General features: G+C 42.1%; 1 protein-coding gene and 1 long non-coding RNA gene across 5 annotated transcripts in view; one reads left to right on the top strand and one right to left on the bottom strand.

Moving 5' to 3' along the window:
• Positions 1-7,916, top strand: part of LOC116153555 (uncharacterized) — an 82,531-nt gene extending 74,615 nt beyond the window's left edge. For 2 of the 3 annotated variants that reach the window (XR_010380988.1, XR_010380986.1), the window contains exon 5: positions 7,818-7,916. This is a non-coding gene — a long non-coding RNA (uncharacterized LOC116153555). Of the gene's footprint in view, positions 1-1,905; positions 2,037-7,817 lie in introns of those variants that run through there. The other variant, XR_010380987.1, reaches the window with a different exon arrangement.
• Positions 1-18,344, bottom strand: part of DAAM1 (dishevelled associated activator of morphogenesis 1) — a 155,673-nt gene that overhangs the window by 26,592 nt on the left and 110,737 nt on the right. The window contains exons 6-16 of one of the 2 annotated variants that reach the window (XM_031453794.2): positions 16,120-16,453; positions 13,822-13,932; positions 13,592-13,695; positions 12,390-12,456; positions 12,051-12,168; positions 11,479-11,617; positions 11,131-11,189; positions 7,613-7,800; positions 6,848-7,144; positions 6,434-6,541; positions 141-170 (exon numbers count right to left, since the gene is read on the bottom strand). In XM_031453794.2, coding sequence (XP_031309654.2) covers positions 141-170; positions 6,434-6,541; positions 6,848-7,144; positions 7,613-7,800; positions 11,131-11,189; positions 11,479-11,617; positions 12,051-12,168; positions 12,390-12,456; positions 13,592-13,695; positions 13,822-13,932; positions 16,120-16,453 — 1,555 coding nt within the window. The remainder of the gene's footprint in view (positions 1-140; positions 171-6,433; positions 6,542-6,847; positions 7,145-7,612; positions 7,801-11,130; positions 11,190-11,478; positions 11,618-12,050; positions 12,169-12,389; positions 12,457-13,591; positions 13,696-13,821; positions 13,933-16,119; positions 16,454-18,344) is intronic. The other variant, XM_064485990.1, reaches the window with a different exon arrangement.

Below are 18,344 nucleotides of genomic sequence, written 5' to 3'. Positions count from 1 at the left end.
TAAGTGCTGAAACCCGACGTGGAATTAACTTGGCACACTGCATTACACTATCAGGAGAAAAACGGGGAAACCAGGACATTTCAAGCTTACAGTAAGCCCAGGAGTTATATTAAGCAAGGGTTGGGGATTAGCTTACTTACCTGTTTGGAGTTACTGCTCACAAAGAAATCCTACAGCCATGGCAGAGGCATGGAAAAGGCAAATCAGATACATGCAGTTCAGAAATCACAGCAAAGTGAGAAGGTCGTGGAAATCAGTGACAGTGGGTAAGGGATGACTTATGCCCCTGGGAGCAGCGGTGAGACTTGATGCGGAGATGAGTGAGTCTGGCTGAAGGTACACTAAGCATTCAGGGTAGAAAGAGAAGACAGCATGTGCTGTACACAATTTTCAATGGTGGAAAATCAAATTCAGAAAATAAAGGACTTAAAACACATCCCAAAAGACTCAAGGTGGGGAAGGGACAAATCCTGTTTGAACGGCTCCATTTACTCAACATGACGAGTCTCACTTGAAGCAGGAAAATATCAGTTCCATCAACGTGAGGAGACTACTCCCACCGTCATGTACTATCAGCAAAATACACTTTTTTGGGGTGGAGAGGGGATGGAACAATCTCCTGTCTTCTCGTGCTACGAGGAAGAATTAAGAGAAGACAAAGGACAAGTTCAACAATATAGGTCAGTGATACTAACCCCCAGTGTCCCTCGAGAGTCCAAACAGTGCCTGTGGGTGCTGGCGGGTAGGTATGAGGAAACAGACAGAACGCGCAATTAAGAGACAATGCATGATTCATGTGCTGTGCGGTCAGCCATTCATGGTCCCGTCCCAACTGCCTCGGGGCTGTTCATGCGTACAAGGCCAACAGCCTCTGTTTGAAACAGTTCATAGAAAAGACTCGGAGTGAAGAAGGGAAAGAGGAAGAAGTAATTGCCACGTTATGAGAAAGTTACGGCTTTGCATATTTTTGCCATGATGGAATGAATAAAGCTTCGGTGTGCAAAACACACCCCAGCTTTCAGGCCAACGACGTGCACCACCAGCATTTACTCAGCAGATTCCTTCCGGCCCCGCTGGTCCCGGCAGCACTGCCAAGGCCAATTTTACACAGATGAGCTGTTTCACATCATTCTTCGAGTGGGAAACAAAATGTGTCCTCCCCTCGCTCCACCCATACAAGGAGGGATTACTTTTCTGGAATGGCATTTAAAAAATAAGTTGATAACCACAAGAAAACTTTCTTCTTCTCTGATGTCACAGTTTTCTTATGTCCCGGTTGTGACTGTCAAGTTTCCTACCCCGCAACTCCTTAGGACCCTTTCCCTGGAAAAGCAGTCTCTCCTTTTCAAGGGCAGAAAAAACTGGTGAAGTGAACTCCATGAGATCATCTTACCCTACTTTTCTCTCTTAAAGAGACAAGTTGCAAGTTGAATTTAGACCTTGCTCTCCCTGTCTGGGCTTCAAAGCAGAAACTTGTACGAAGGTCTCTGGCAACTCCTTCTCCCTAAGTTCCCACCGTCAGGAAGTGAAGAGTTTTGACCTCAACTGTAGTGCGCTACAGAATCAGGCAACTAACATTAGCCAGGGATGTGACTTGGGACTCAGTTTCACTATCTGTAAAGTGAAGCAAACAACTGGATTATTATTGTGAGGATTAAATGTGATAATGCGTGCAAGGCATTCTGTACAGTACCTGTCATGTATTTTTATGAGCTCAGTACTTAGCAACTCTCATACATTACAGTTATTTTATCTTTCAAGCTGATGATCAAGTCCATTTTTTCTCCTATTGCTCTGATTTTCAGTTGAGTTGAAGAACAGCTGGTCAAAATCTCCCATTTGTAAGGAGCAGCAGCATTAAGTGTAACAGTTAAGAACTAAGTAATGTATCTTATCTTTTGAAAGGTGAGGATGTGGAATGCCATGGGAGAGTTCGGCTAATTGGAGGTTGAAGATTCCTCTTAATCATCACATTTTAAAATCACAAAGCTTATTAGATGGGGAATGTTAAAAAAATAATGATGCTTCCAGGCCTATTTCAAGTAAGTCAACATTCTTTTTGAAACTTTAAATTATTCACTAATTGACTTGGGCCAAACATGACAGAACTGTCTACATTCGGCTCCACCTAACAGAATGTCTGATTTTTCCAGATGATTTTTGGTGTGGGGCTTAGGGTTTGGAAAATAAATAGGAAGTTGAGGCTTGTGTTTTCAGGAGGCAGTGCTGATAGATTCCTATAGATAGGGTTCCACCATGAAAAAATGACTCAACATTTCATAGATAATAATAACCTTTACATGATGGTTCTTAACCTTTTTGGGGTTGAGATCCCTCTGCAAATCTGATAAAAGCTGGAGATCCCTCTCCAGAAAAATACATACACTAATATTTATATAAAACCCTGCATTGGGTGAGCTCTTACCATGTAGTCCAGTTATAGAACCTCTACCTTATATTTTGGTCCTAAGAAAAACAACCATTTATAATTTTCTCTTCTGTCTACATGTGCCATGGCTAAGGACCAATCTTATTAAAATCAGTATCCTAAATCACACAACTTTTCACCATGAAAACTAGACATACAGAATAATGAAAAACATAAAAAGAGTGAAACAGGAAAATTCTTTGACCATTTATAAAAAGTCAGAAGATAACACTGAATGTGCCAAAGGGGACCCCAAGAATGACTTGTATATTACATGTTAGCAGGAGAGTCTGAGACAGTAAGGTCCTTTGTTCCCTAAGTCAGAGCAGAGATGCTTTGAAATGTTATATCCTATGTGCGGATGATAGGACCTGTAAAGGAGGAGTGTCCCAGGCAAAGAGCAGGGAAGAGGAACAGAGAAAGTCAGTTGTTCATTTGTTGCTACAGAGCTATGACTCCATTTAGGTAAATGTAGTACCTTTGGTTCATTTTCCCTCTGTCCAGCTGCATGGATAGGGAGAATGAATTTATAATATTTCAGGATGAAAATTTCCCACACAATGAAGATGTGTATTGTTTAATTGTATCTGAAATAGTACTATTATGCAACATGCTACCTTATGTATCAAAATAAGTCTTTTGTGGCTGGCCTGGAAATCACATAGTTTCAAGGAGAAAAAGGTTCTGAGATGCAAGAAATTGACTTGCAAATGAACTTCTGGAATGTGAGCAGGGGAGTAACTGCAAGCTATTAAATTCCATATCATGTGGCACATAAGCTTACATAATCAGCTCTGCACACCTTTGATATCCATGCTGGAAAAAAAATTCCTGAATAGAAACGGTCTTGTTCTTAAAACCGGTGTTAAAGAAAATCCTTGACAAAGCCTAACCTTCATACTGAATAAAACCACAGTGTAAGAACAAAGTGAAACTGAGAATTATGGCTCTTATGTACCTGTCTGGATACTGAATACACACTGAGCCGTATTTTTATTATCTGTGACATAAGATTAATACTCACCTCAAACTGTTGGTGTGAGGATTAAATGAACAAATAAGTGTAAGAGTTCCTGGAGAGCACAGTTTTAAAGCTGATGAGATTGGGAACTGTGTGCATCATACTCAGCCCCCAAAATGTAATGGATACTTAATATTATCATCTTTTAGTCTATATTATGGTAGTTTGCAGATTTTCCTCATCTCTGCTTTTACACTGTAAGTTGCAGGGTAGACCTGTGCAATAGTTCAATACATTTGTATCCTTTAGTACTTCATATACTAAGCAGATGGTATAAATATCTGTTCTGGTTTTAATGATTCAGTATTCCTCATATCAACAGGGCACATCTCGTGTACGTACATTTATTTATATAAAATCTCTCCTATGTCACTAATCAGTGTTCACTTAAATTACACTAATCTGAAACTTGAGGTTGACCAGGGTTTTATAACTCTGGAGGGAAGAAAGAGGAGATATTATAGGGGAAAAAAAGGTTCCCAGTATTCATTTGAGAGTAGAAAAGAGAGCAGTTCAAGTGTGACAATAATTAAACAGTGCCTTGCCAAGACTAAAATGAGAACGCATAGGTCTTTGACTTCGCCATTAGTTACAAGACTAGGGGACACTCAATGACAAGCAGGCACCCCCTTTCCTTTACTCTGTCCTACATATTCCTACTAGAATGTCTTCCTCTTTTGATTTTCTGTCTCTCAGCATTCAGTAAATTCAATGGAATGGCTCAAATTACCTTCATTGGGGAAACACACTTATGGTTTAAAAATTCTCATCTCACACGCTCACACCAAGAGGGGAAACATACTTGAAACAAGCTGAGGAGGTGTGTTGAAATTCTTCTCCGGGAAGTATTATTGGAAATGTCACAAATGAGTCACTTACCAGTCTACTACTTAGTGTTAAGGACACCGAAACGTGTTCTGGTCTATCCTGACTGGCATGACTACTGATTACTTAAACAGCAACCGGTTGCTAGGAGACAGTTACCCAATCACTAGGCTTTCTGCAACCCTGTCTCCCAGAGCTCTTGAGAACCGTCCACCTATTTGTCCCAGAGCATTTTGGCAGCATCCTTCTGCACCTTCTGCTGAAAGCCAGTTAATTACGAGTCTTGGAAACTTGGGTCTTTCAACCACCTGCCTTCATAATAAATGCAACCCACAAGCTCAGACTTGAATAGCATCATTTGGAATAACTGCTCTTTTCCCTTCCTTTTATTTACTTGTCTAAGTTCCCAAACCTTCATCTTAGGCAACCAGAATGGACCAGTATTAGTGACTGAAACTGAAGTAGGAAATCAATGGGAAGTGTCATGAGGCCAAAAGATTATTTGAATCTACCAGGAAATTGGCTAAAATGTCCTACTTTATATCAAGGCCCAGAAGAAAGCTTCCTGGGACAGCAGAGAGAGAGAGGAGACCTGTTGTGACTATGCAGGAAAAAAGGCTGGTCTGAACACCTGTTGTATAAGAGCTCTAACACATCCTTTGTTTATCCTTTGAAAGATAAAGTGTCTTGCTTTCAACTGGACAATGTCTTATCTTCTTTTTCTTTATCTTCCTTTATGTGGTGTGTAGAACATTGCACAAGTTTGCCTTCAAACTTTTTTTGGCGGGTGGTGCTCAGCTGAGGGCTCCTCTTTTAGAGCCACAGTGCCATAGCAGGCACCACCCGCAGTATTTGTACTTTATAAAAACTGCACAAAGGGCACTGCAGAGAAGCGTTCCCTCACTTAAGTGAAAATATTCTGGCTAAGGGACATACTGCTTTTTCTTTTCAATTTCAGTTGCATCAAAGGCCATTCTGAAAATGAAAACCCTCAGCTCTTGTTTCTCCCCAGCCTCAGTCCATCCTCTCCCTTGGTGCTTGGCAGTTCTGTTCTGAGACACTCTTTCTTGGGAACCAGGCCAAGCCTAAGCTGACTAGGAAGTTTGTGGCCTGGCTGAGGATGCTCCACCCTGGGCATGATTCACGCGGGAGTTAAGGACCCCCCAGCAAAGCCCGAGGAGAGCCCCTGGACAGATGCCTGGCATCTGCCTGTTCCTGTTTTAAGATGCACCCTTCTCTCCTCATCGTTTCTCTCCCTCGCTCAGCCATAGAACCTTTCTCCTTACACTCTGGGACTCCCTTGTTCCCTTCCCATATCTCCAACTGACTATTAGGGACCCCACTCCACCTTTACCTTCTTCAGAGACTCTGTGTACCGAGTCACCTTGCTGTGAACTCAAGAGATGCCCCCTCGAGGAGTCAGAGGTACCACGCGGACAGGACTGGGGCCACTCAGCCACATCGGCCAGCACCAGACTGCACGTTCTCACTACTACCATGAAAACTCTGCTCACTTTTCAGAAGCTCCTTGGGTCCTGCTCGACCCAGTGCCATCCCCACACTTCACAGTCCCACTTCTGAGCCTTCACGCTCATGACCCAGAGTCAGAACTTCTCCCCGGGTCCTATCTAGATGCCAAATTATAATCATTTGCCGACCTCCACTCTTCTAAAGGTTCCATCTATCTCAAAAAGGAGTACACTTCTGATAAAAACCATTTGATTGATATACGTATACATATATATGGTCAGATATAACTAAAATAGCTTCAGAAACACACACTGTGAGGTGACACTACAAGTTAGGTAAGTCTCCTACTCAAATTTTCACCTGGTGACCCCTCTGACAAAGCACAAGTGACAATAAGATAGAGAACTCCTACCAACGGAGACAAGGTCACAGACACACAGCAGGGCATGACGCTCCCTAACAAGGGCTCATATACTTTCAACACGTACACACACATGCGCACACACTGACACGCACCTAGACACACATGCAGACACACATGCGATGCTATTTGCAGGAGCACACAGGGCAGAACAAACAGCCTAGAATGAAGATGCATATCATGTCCCGGCTGTAGCAGATGGTGCTGGGGTCACACACAAGAACAGGATTTCTTAATTATTTTAGCGCCTGGAGGGCACTGCTATTACCTGCTGTCTCTGGTAAGCAGAGAAAGTTCTTTCCAGGTCTTCAAGATCTAGAATTTTGAAGACTTTTGTATCATCAATTTCAGTCCATACTGTTCCTTCCAGTTTGTTCTGCAAACATCAAGTTAATAAGTGCTGGGGTTTATAGTTAGACACAAAAAGAACAGACGTAGTTGTTTTTTAAATAGTGCTGCTATCCCGAATTCTTCACTCCACCAGATGCTCAGAATGAGCTGGCTTCAAATAACATGCCATTTATTTCAGAAGCTTTATCACTTCAGTATCAGAGCTAGTGAGAACCCGAGTACATACCAGAAAAAGTAATCACTGGATAGACAGCACGGTTTCCCAGTCAGTGATGACACAGTGGGCTGCAAATGCTATCCACTACAGGGGACACTGGAACCGGTGACTTACCTCAGGCAGCTTAGACCAGTTGAAGGACTTCAGGGCATTTGTGGGCTGAGGAATATTCTTCTTCTTGAGTGCCAGACCCAAAGGAGCACCAGGAGGTGGCATGACTCCCCCCAAGGGAGGAGGCCCCGGGGGAGGAGGGGGGCCGCCTGGCGGGAGGGGAGGAGGGGGAGGAGGAGGCACCCCGCCTGGCAGAGGTGGGGGCGGGGGAGGGAGGAGGGACCCTGGCACAGAGGAAGGAAAGGGACCCCCAGGGGCTCCAGGCGAGGCTCCCCCTGGGACTGAAGCGCAGACGGCCCTCTGAAAAACAAAAAGGAGAAAAAGGAAGATAAAGGGAAGAAGTAAATTCATTGGATGATTTTGAGAGTCTGAAATGTTGCCTACAATGTGTATCATAGAGAAATTCACACATCTGAGAATGTGGGTACAAAGGGGCAGTGGGGGGAACAGACTTCTCAGGGCCTGCCTGGGCTCTCCCGGGCCAGCCCCTTGTATGAGGCACCCTGGTGCTTGTGTGCAAAGGGCTCACATGTAGGTCCCATCCTACAGTTTGGTTTTCATTTTAAAAAGCTGATGTGACTGCCGTGCTCTTGGGAGCGGATCTGTATTGGAGAACAGACACCCCCAACCACCTCTGCAGCCTAACGTGCACGATCTGCTGTGATGGACCAGGAGAAGGTCCAGGCTTTATCCCCAACTCAGACGCCACCTTCTTAAGGACAGGGGCTCCAGGATGAGTGAGGCCCCGCAGCCCAGCCCGCGCCTCACCCTGCTGAGCTCATGGAGCTGGGCCGTGAGGTCCGCCACCTGCTGCTTCACTTGCTTGTGCTCGGTAGTCTCCTTTTCAAGTTTCTCTTTCATTTTGTTTAAGGTCTGCATCATCTCTTCCTTCTCCTGGGTCTTGGCATCACATTCTCGCTCTTTCTTTTCCAATTTCTGCTGTAACTCATTGTGCTCTACACATGGAAACAAGTGGACATGAAAACGGGGACGACTCGAAGCGGAAGCCTTTTCTCTAAACAGAAAATTGACGGGGGGTGATGGTGAGGCTCTTTATTAGGTAAACACCATTCCTCTTCGTCAAAGGGAGCCACCTGCGGGCTCAATGGTGCTCGTGCCTGGAGGAGGCTTCGGATGAACGAGTCTATCAGCTACATTTTGTAAAAGTCAGAAGAGGCCCTCCCGTCACAGTGCTAAGGTCGATACACAACTGTGAGCAACTATTTGTGGAGGTGAATGGTGCCTGCTTGGTATCTAACTTAGAATCCTGTCCTAGAAATGGCCCTTGAGTCACACGAGGGAGAATGGGTATCAATAGGGCCTCTTTGCACTAATTAGAAATGAAAAGGGGCGAGGTCCAGCGCCCATTAGCTAGGTCTGCTGGCTCAGGTCCGACTCGCAGGCGGGCTGAGAGGGCGGCTCTCGCGCTGGGAGGAAGTGCTGCTCCCGGTCCGGTTTGTCCCCGCGTGGAGCCACTGCTCCCATCCCCCCTCAGAAGGCCACCCGGACTTGCCGTGTTTTATGTTCCTGGCAAACAACTACTAAAACTTGTGAAAGTACCTTATGGGCAGCAGGACTGCTGAGCCTGAGAATCACGATAGCATGAGGAGGAAAATACTGGCTTTCAGCGGCAGTTGCACCCACTGCCCCAATCCTGCCCTCAGGAACAAGGCGTCCAGCTCAGCGTGATGCTATTCACTCTGCCCATTCACCTGCTGATCTCGCACTGACAGGAGTGATGCTCTTTGGAAAAGAGGACTAATGAAGTTTAGGCTGCCCATTTTTATTTCAAATACTTGGTCCCCATCTCTAGTCTTTTAATATCAATAAACCCACTAGAGTTAGAACCCACTGGGGCAGAGCTATACAGAGCTGGTCTCTATTTCCGAATGTGGTAACACTCCCATTCTTGCTTTCTCTGTCTCTTTCTCTCTTCAGAGTCATCCAAAATCAGAGTCTGCAGAGAAGGGCTCAAACCACTAAAATCCTTGGATGTTATCAGCCTTGGAGTTAAGATAACCATCAACCCATTTCTACCACTCTGGATGCTTCGCTGGCTTCTTCAAAGACATCTAAAATCAACCCCACTGTATCCCATTCTGCTTCTATTCTCCATGTCATTCCTCTTTGACAGCCGTTAAGACCTGACTTACTATCACTGGTCATTAGCCTTTGCCAAATCTGGCCCAGCCTCAGAACCACCTGAGAGATGTTCACATTTCAGGGCTCCCTCCCCCAGGCCCCCCTCCAGGGAGTCTACTCTATAGGTCAGAGGCAGGGCTTGGGAACCTGTGGTTTTCAAATGCTGCTCAGATGATTCTGATGGAATGTCAGGTTTAGTAAGCTCCAGCCTAAAGGAGTCTCTCCACAAATGGCATCCATCTGCTAAGTTTTTTTTCAGCACTTACTGGATATGCTGCACTAAAGAGAATTCTCCCCAGATAGTTTCCACCTTTCAGGTCCATAGAACTTCCTGTCTCCTCACAGCCTCCACCCTCTGACTAACTCATCCATATGTACCCTCTTCAATAGAACTTTGCTTCTGGAGAAGAATTAACTTTACCTACAATACCTCCTTTTTGTACTCTACCCCTGACCTCACTTTAAACCATCCTGTTCCTCCGACTGACCTTGGCCCTTTCCTCTTGTACCACTGCAGCTCTCTAAATCCTACAAAAGGCCCTACCATTTACTATGCACCTAGCTTGTGCCAGGAACAATGCTCACATCCTTTTATCTGCCGATTCATCTTCACAACTCCATGAGTTAGGTATGATCTTCATTTAGAAGAGGCGGAGACTGGAGGAGACAAGGACATGACTTGGCTGACCCACACAGTCAGTCAGAGGCAGAGGTGAAACTCAGACCCAGAGCCCAGCACGGTGCCTGACCCCCTCAGCCATGCAAGAAGTACCCACTGAATGAATGACGGAACGACTCCAAAGATCGTGTCCCAACTCCTCTCTTCAACTTGCACACCTGAGTCTCCATGCTCTAGGGCACATCCCTAACATACTACTCACTGACCACTTTCTCTTTGGTATAATCTCTCTTTACCCCAACTTTTAGTCAGTGTCTCCATTCTTTCTGTAGCAGTTTCTGGAATTTATTTATAAAAACATATGTATATAAATACATATATTTATGTATGAGAGGGTATAGCTCAGGGGTAGAGTGCGTGCTTAGCTGCACGAGGTCCGGGGTTCAATCCTCAGTACCTCCATTAAAAATAAATAAATAAACCTAATCACCCCCCCCAAATTTTTTAAAAAGTCATGATAAAATAAATAATTTTTAAAAATGTATGTGCAACCTCACTTATTTGACAACTATCTGAATTCATATAAGGAACTCATAATATAACATAACATCATAACTGGTATTTTCTGGTATCTGCAGTGACCCTGCTTTTCTGCTCAATGGAAAAGGACCAAATGTGATGAGAGGAAAGGAAATGCTTCGGAATCTCTTGGACCTTCTTCTCAACACACTGAGTATGGGGGTGAGTGCTACTATTATTTAGCTGGCTGTGACCGAATCACTTGGACAGGGAGAAGGAAGTCAGCTAACCAGCACAGTGAAATACTAGTGGTTGGGAGTATGACTGTCTTCTCAAAGGGTCCAATTTTAATTTGCTAATATTTTGAAGGAGGGGAAAAGTTATATCCATTCTGTGAGTGGCTGGCACTGTGATGGGCAGAAACGACCCTCAAGTCATTAGATGCTGAGTGTTAATACCAAAGACACATTGAGATACTCACCAATAGCTGGCCTGTTAATGTTTCATAACACATAACGTCTACCACGGTCAGTGACTTTCTACATGATTTCTCTTTTTGTAACTGGAGTCAAATTAAGGTCACGTGGAGAACTGGGCTGCTGCTCAATAAACCAAGTGGCCTGTGCTTCTAAAATTCTGGGTAGTCCCTGGTGTCATTTATTATGTTTCTTAAAATCCAGTATGCTTTAAAGAGCAGTTATGGGGAAGGTTGGGATAAACGGTGGTTAAGAAAATTTGAATTAATGAATACTGAACAGCAGACTCTTCCCCCAAATTTACATGATTATAATCAAAGGATAAAATATTTGGGAATCAGCATCACAACTAAGATAGTCTGAGTCAAGAAAAACCAGGCAAAATGGCCTGAAGACATGAGGAGAGGAAAAGTGTTTATGTACCAAAGTCAGTAAGAAGCATCAATGTGAATTTCTAAAATATGCAGTAAGCAGAGTTGTGCAATAACCAATGACATGGCCTCTTCTCTTGTCAGGACCTCATCATTTACCTTTTCTCATTTTTTCTGCTTGTTCTTTCCACTGCTTAACTTCATTTTCATTAACCAACCTGTATAATAGTTAAAGGAGCATTCATTACAAAAAGCATAAAAGGCCCACTGCCAAACGCATGCTCTCTAGGTACAAAAATCATTGTCCGCAGAGAAAATCCTCAGCATGCTTGAAACCCATTCTAAACCCAGATGTTACATAGACAACATTCGAAGGATACACAGAGGGACTCATCTGACCTCTAGAGCATTTCAGTCCTCCCAGCTGCTACTTGGAAGTAGGATATAATAAAGTGTCCTAATTGTCACACTATTATCTCAAGGGCAACAAAATAAGAAGAAACTTACATCCGGACGACATTCTTAATGTTAAAGTTTTCCAAAGGCGTGGAGTCGGGGTCCTGACCTTTGTCGTTCTGAATAACTATTTGCTGTATAATTCTATCTAGGAGTAGCCAGTACTGAACGGTGTTGCCACTTCTCTTGTCTGAAAAGGAAAAGAACGGGGTAAATCACTTCAAGTGGTTTCTAAGCTTGGACAAATATTTTTCAACAGTGGTCACCTGCCAGAGCCACAGAACCAGAGAGATGTTTACAACATCCGCACCAACCCTTCCCAGAGTTTCTGGAATTCTGACACAAGACGATCATTTACTTGATTGAGAGGCACCTTCTACCCCTTTCTAAATGTGTTACAATGCATATATTTATTTTTCAAATCAAAGTGAGTTATAATTCATTTCACTTTGAGAACTTCGCAATGCCCCTTAAGCCATGTGGAGACACACCAGGCTGTCACAAAACCCAAGTCTGGAATCCCTTGTGTGCACTCAACCTAATCCACACTGTTGAGAAGACAGAGCCCCTTGGACGATGTCCGAACATTCACAAGCACACGTGTAAGTCACCGGCACACTCACAAGGCATCTGGAGGCAGTGGTGCAGGATGGACATGAAGTGAGGGTAAGCCTCACTGTGGGTCAGCCTCTTCCTGGTCAGCTCAAACATCTGAGTAGCACTTTTTGTGTCTATGTGAACCTGTTTCATATGAAAAAGAAATCTAAGTCAAACACTCAAGTTGTTCAATTCGTGCAAGGTAAGGGAAGCAAATCTAGGCAAATAGAACCTAATCCTGCCACTTAGATAGCAAAACAGAAATCTGCTTTTGCTCTTAAATTACATGTCAACTCTATGACACATTGTAACACAGACATCTGTGAGTTGCTGAGTCAAATCAGAATAACTGCAAGCATACATACCAGTTCAAATCTTTTGGCAAATTCTAGTTCATCTTCATTTCGGAGCATTTCAAAAAAATCTAAATGCCTGAAAGACAATTTAAAAACACCTATTAAAAGCAGAACATCCTACAAACACAGGCACATGGGAATCAGAACATTAATGCTAAGGCCTTTCCTAAAATTTCAAGATATCTCTAAAAGAAGAAAGATAATGAAATTTGAATGCTTTCACTTAACTGAATGTTCTAAGGAAAAAAGACATCATCTCACTGAAATCGGATCACTACCAGAGATAAATTTAAAAGCCTAGGATGCCTACCACATAGAAGACAATTCACAAAAGTTTATCAAATCTAAAAACAATCAATTTCTTTAAGGAAAAACAAGTCCATATAACTAACTTGACTGACCACTGAATTAAAGATTACAAAGGAAATGTTCATGCCGTTCACTTATTCATGCAAATATTCATTGAGCTCCTACTGTTCACACTGGGGATGATAAGTTCTATGAAGACAAATACATCAGGATAAGGGGAAGAGAGACTGATGGGAGGTAAGGTAAGGAATATGAACACAGTGGTTAGAAAAGTTCCCTCTGCAGGAAACAAGGGAACAAGCGATTTGCACATCTGTGGGAGGATCTTCTAATGCTGAGAAACAGCAGGTGCAAAGGCTCGGAGGCAAGAGTGTTTTGACATGTTCACAGAATATCAGAGAAGAGCATGGTGGATTGTGTGAGTGAAGGAGAAGAGTGGTAAAAGGAAAGATCTGACAGCTGGTGGGACCTGTTGAAAATCGTAAAATGATCGCAGACAAAAGTAAATGAATAAGAAAGTGGAAATTAACATTCATAGAATGTCTATCAAAGGTGCCAAGTGATTCGACATGTTTTACAGTCAACTTTTTAGGAGCCCTGAAAGATAGTTATCATCATCATCATCACCACTATTTCTTCAGGTATAAAAACAGTAAGGCTCAGAAAAACCGAGTGACTTGACCAGAATACAAAGCAAGTAAGCAGCAGGACTAGGCTATGGATTCAAGTCTAATTCTCTACAGAATATGCTACTTCTTTCATGGAGACAGTCTTACTATAAAAACATCATCAGCTGATCTAACGTTTTGGCGCAAGTTCCACAGGTCACAGGTAGTTCACAGGCTGGCACTACACACGTGGAAAAAGCACAACCTATCTCGTGTCATAACAGTCTGACTTACCTATCTAATGTTGAATTTTCATGTTCCCTTAATTTATCTATTACAGGCTGAATTCCTAACATCAGAAATTCATAGCGAAGATGAAGTCTGAAGTCCAAACTTTCCTGAAAGTAGAAGAACGGTGACAGGATTCACATTTAAGCTTTTTGGAACACATAGTCAGTAACCTTTTTTAAAAAAATTATCCTTTAATAATACATGTGGTAAATTATGGTGCAGGAGGCTCTTACCACTCCCGCGCCTTGGCTTAGCACGGCGTTGATGAAGGACATGATGGCGGTCTTCAGACTCACTTCATCTCGATACCGCCCCGTGCTCTTATCCAAGTCATTAATTAACGTCTACATGGAGACAAATATAAAAACAAAGGACCGAATCATTACTAACCTTATATTTTATTAATTTTAGTTTATTAAATTTTTAATACTCAGAAGTTAATTTTTTAATTTTTTTTATTTTTTTAACATTTTTTATTGATTTATAATCATTTTACAATGTTGTGTCAAATTCCAGTGTTCAGCACAATTTTTCAGTCATTCATGGACATATACACACTCATTGTCACATTTTTTTCTGAGTTATCATAACATTTTGTGTATATTTCCCTGTGCTATACAGTGTAATCTTGTTTATCTATTCTACAATTTTGAAATCCCAGTCTATCCCTTCCCACCCTCCACCCCCCTGGCAACCATAAGTCTGTATTCTCTGTCTGTGAGTCTATTTCTGTCCTGTATTTACGATTTGTTTTTGTTTGTTTGTTTGTTTTTGTTTTTGTTTTTTAGATTCCACATATGAGTGATCTCATATGGTATTTTTCTTTCTCTTTCTGGCTTACTTCACTTAGAATGACATTCTCCAGGAGCATCCATGTTGCTGCAAATGGCATTATGTTGTCGGTTTTTATGGCTGAGTAGTATTCCATTGTATAAATATACCACCTCTTCTTTATCCAGTCACCTGTTGATGGACATTTAGGCTGTTTCCATGTTTTGGCTATTGTAAATAGTGCTGCTATGAACATTGGGGTGCAGGTGTCATCCTGAAGTAGATTTCCTTCTGGATACAAGCCCAGGAGTGGGATTCCTGGGTCATATGGTAAGTCTATTCCTAGTCTTTTGAGGAATCTCCACACTGTTTTCCATAGTGGCTGCACCAAACTGCATTCCCACCAGCAGTGTAGGAGGGTTCCCCTTTCTTCACAGCCTCTCCAGCATTTGTCATTTGTGGATTTTTGAATGATGGCCATTCTGACTGGTGTGAGGTGATATCTCATTGTAGTTTTGATTTGCATTTCTCTGATAATTAGTGATATTGAGCATTTTTTCATGTGCTTTTTGATCATTAATTTTTTATTTTATTAATTTTAAAATAATTTTTTATACTCAAAAATTTATTTTATTAATTTTTTTTAGTTTCAACTTTAGTTTTCATTAGCTTGCAAGCTTTTTTAAAAAGTTTTTTATAGATTTATTTTATTTATTTTTGAAGGGGGGATAATCAGGTTTATTTATTTACTTATTTATTTAATGGAGGTGTTGGGGACTGAACCCTGGACCTCATGCAGGCTAGGCACACAATCTACCACTAAGATATACACTCCCCTATTTTATTAATTTTTTAATACTCAGAAGTTAATTTTGAAAAGCTTGTGTCTAGTCAGAATTAGACTGACCAAAATTAATTAACTGATCTAATTAATTGATCTAAACTATTTTTTTCCTTAAGATTACTCCTAAAATCTCTTTCAAAATTCTTAAATCATATGTGTTCATATATACACATACACAAAGTACAAAAGACTGTGACTTGTTAACTCTATTTGAGTTTTTTATTTGAGTGTAAATATAGTGACAGAATCTCACTGTTTATAATAATCCTAAATCAAGAATGGCAACCTGTAAAATTTTCTGGGAACACCCACTTGGTGGATCAAAAAGAGGTGACTTATGTAATGCGTGGGGGACTGGGCCACATTTTTAAGTTTAGTACAGTAGTTTCCCCTTATCTGTGGGGAATATGGCTCAAGAGCCCCGGTGGATGCTTGAAATCGTGGATAGTACTGAACCCCATATATACTCCTCTGTATACTATGTTTTTTTATGTTTACAGCCGGGTGGCATATACAGTGTGGATATACTAGGCAAAGGGATAATTCACAACCTGGGAGGGACTGAGCAGGGTGGTATGAGATTTCATCATGTTACTCAGAACAGCTGCATGATTTAAAACTTATGAGTTGTTTATTTCTGGAATCTTCCATGTAACATTGTTGACCACAGGTAACAGGCACCATAGAAAGCAAAACTGCAGGCAAAGGGGGGACGACCGTAAGTGCACAAGCCCAGACTGATCAGCCACAGAAAGGATACTCCATCTCTACCTAAGAGGAAGGAAATGCATGGAGTCACAATGCGAGTGATCGACGCAGGGAGAAATCTCAGGTTACGTCGTTACGTTCCTCCTTCAGGACCAGGAAAGGCACCTGTACGAAGGGACAGATGAGGAAGTGGTGAGGAGGCACCTACCTGAAAGCGGGTTCTTTCGCTGGCATATTTCTGGTAGTGCAGCATGGCCTGCAGAACCTTCTTGTGGCCCCCGGGAACCAGGCACACAGCGCCCAAGATTTCCAGCACGGCCACCTTCGTTTTAATGTTCTCTGTGCTCAGACTCTGAGCAATTACGTTAATACTCTCAGAATGAGCCAGGACGTGAGCTCGACCTTGAGAGTTGTTCATTAGCGCCTTTATACATCCAATGAGAGAGGTATGTATTCGAGATTCCGAGGTCTCGTAGTCCATGGTCTTTAGAAAGTTGAGAATACATGACAGGCCATCCAAGTCAATGAATCTGGTTACAAACCTGTCATGAGGAGAAGGTTAAAATGTATCAAATTAAGTCTCTTTGGAATGCTTTAACAGCCCTTCATGGGAAAGTTTGGGTGGGATGGGCAGGAGAAAGAAAGAAGATGTAGTTCCTAAAGTACCAAAAAGCTTACCCTGACTAAGTCCTCTGAATTGGAGGCTTCTTTTTGGCACAGACCCAATGGTCAGGTCTTAACAGAGGTGTGAAAAAAATTTACATTTGAGTTAAAAAGATCTTAGCTGATATAAATAACCAATTAACAGATCTTGTAACCCCAGGAAATCAGGAACAAGAAGTTACTCAGAATATTTGCCTTGGGTTAAAGTCATCTGCTGGCCCTGTGTTATGACAGCATCCAGTTCCCATGCATTCTGACATGCTGACCACCGACCCAGGAACGCCCAAGATCAATGAAAGTCAAAGAGCATCTTTAAACTCCAAGACATTTACTTGCAACAAACAAATGATAATCTATTTCCTTAAGGTTCTGTACCAAAACCCATGTTTTAAATGACATGCTACATGGAATCCCAATATATGAAGCAAATAAAAGCAATACTTTATTATTGTACATTAATTTTATTAACATTTATAGCACTTATTTACTGTAAAGTCAATCAGTGAGAATAATTCACAATGCACATTTGCAGGTTAGGCCTCTGAAAAGTTCAGAAGTAATGTAACCTGGTGATGTGACCACTCTAGAAATTTCCAAACTTACTTAGCCTTGGATCCCCATTAACATCTGAGAAAGCAGAACACACGTGGAGGGAAACACTGATCCAGTCAGGACAGGCTAGAAAGCGTCTGTCATACAACTGGATATGATTTTTGAGGAATCAGTAGATTTTTTTCCTTGGCATTTATTTGATAGTCAAATATAGGGAGTCTTTGTTTTCCAGCCGTTTCACCCAACCCCATGACCCAGATGCAGCCAAGCCCCACTCGCAGCACCTGTGCTGCCCAGAGGCTCAGGAAGCGCCGGCATCCCACCCGACCTTAGCGGCGCTAGTGGAAAACAAAGGTGTGGGAGGCACACAGGAGAAGCTAATCGCCTATCTTTTTCTTTTATAAGTTTTACTGATACAAGTTTTACTGAGATATAACTCACATGCCATAAAATTAGTACTTTGAAATACAATTCAGTGACTTTTAATACATTCACAGTGATGCGCAACCACTGTTGCTACCTGATTTTGGAACACTTTAATCACCCCAAAGGACCATTTCCCTCTCTCCCTAACCCCAGGCAACCACTTATCTTTCCGTCTCTATGAACTGGCCTTTTCTGGATATTTCATATAAAAGCAGTCATACAATATATGGTCCTCTGTGTCTGGCTTCTTTCACCTTGTGTAAATATTGTCAAGGCTCATCCATGGTGTGGCATGTATCAGTAGTCCATTTCTTTTTATGGCTGAAAAATATTCCATTGTATGGATATATCACATTTTATTTACCAGTTCATCAGCTGATAGAATTTGGGTGTTTCCAATTTCTGGGCTGTTATAAATAATGCTGATACTCGCATACATGCTTTTGGGGAAACATGTCTTCATTTCCCTGGGCTATATAACCAGGAGTAGAATTGTTGGTCACATGGCAACACACTAACATTCTCAGGAACAGCCCAAATGTTTTCTAAAGTGGTTTCACCATTTTCCATTCCCACCAGCAATGAAAGAGAGCTGTAATTTCTCCACACCTGCACCAGCACTTGTTAATCTCTGACTTTTTAAAAAGTTTTAGCTATCTTCATGGCTGTCTGCATATCTCTTAACTGAGAAAAAACAATTTATTGAACGTTCAGTGATTAAGGCATTTCATCCATGGTTCAACTACATGTTTTTAATTTAAGACTTCCTCAAAAGTAAAAGTTTGGCTATTA

The sequence above is a fragment of the Camelus dromedarius genome, chromosome 5 (genome assembly GCF_036321535.1).
Source record: "Camelus dromedarius isolate mCamDro1 chromosome 5, mCamDro1.pat, whole genome shotgun sequence".
NCBI lineage: Eukaryota > Metazoa > Chordata > Mammalia > Artiodactyla > Camelidae > Camelus > Camelus dromedarius.
Note: the sequence above shows the minus strand (reverse complement) of the source record. Positions and strands in the feature narration are given on the sequence as shown.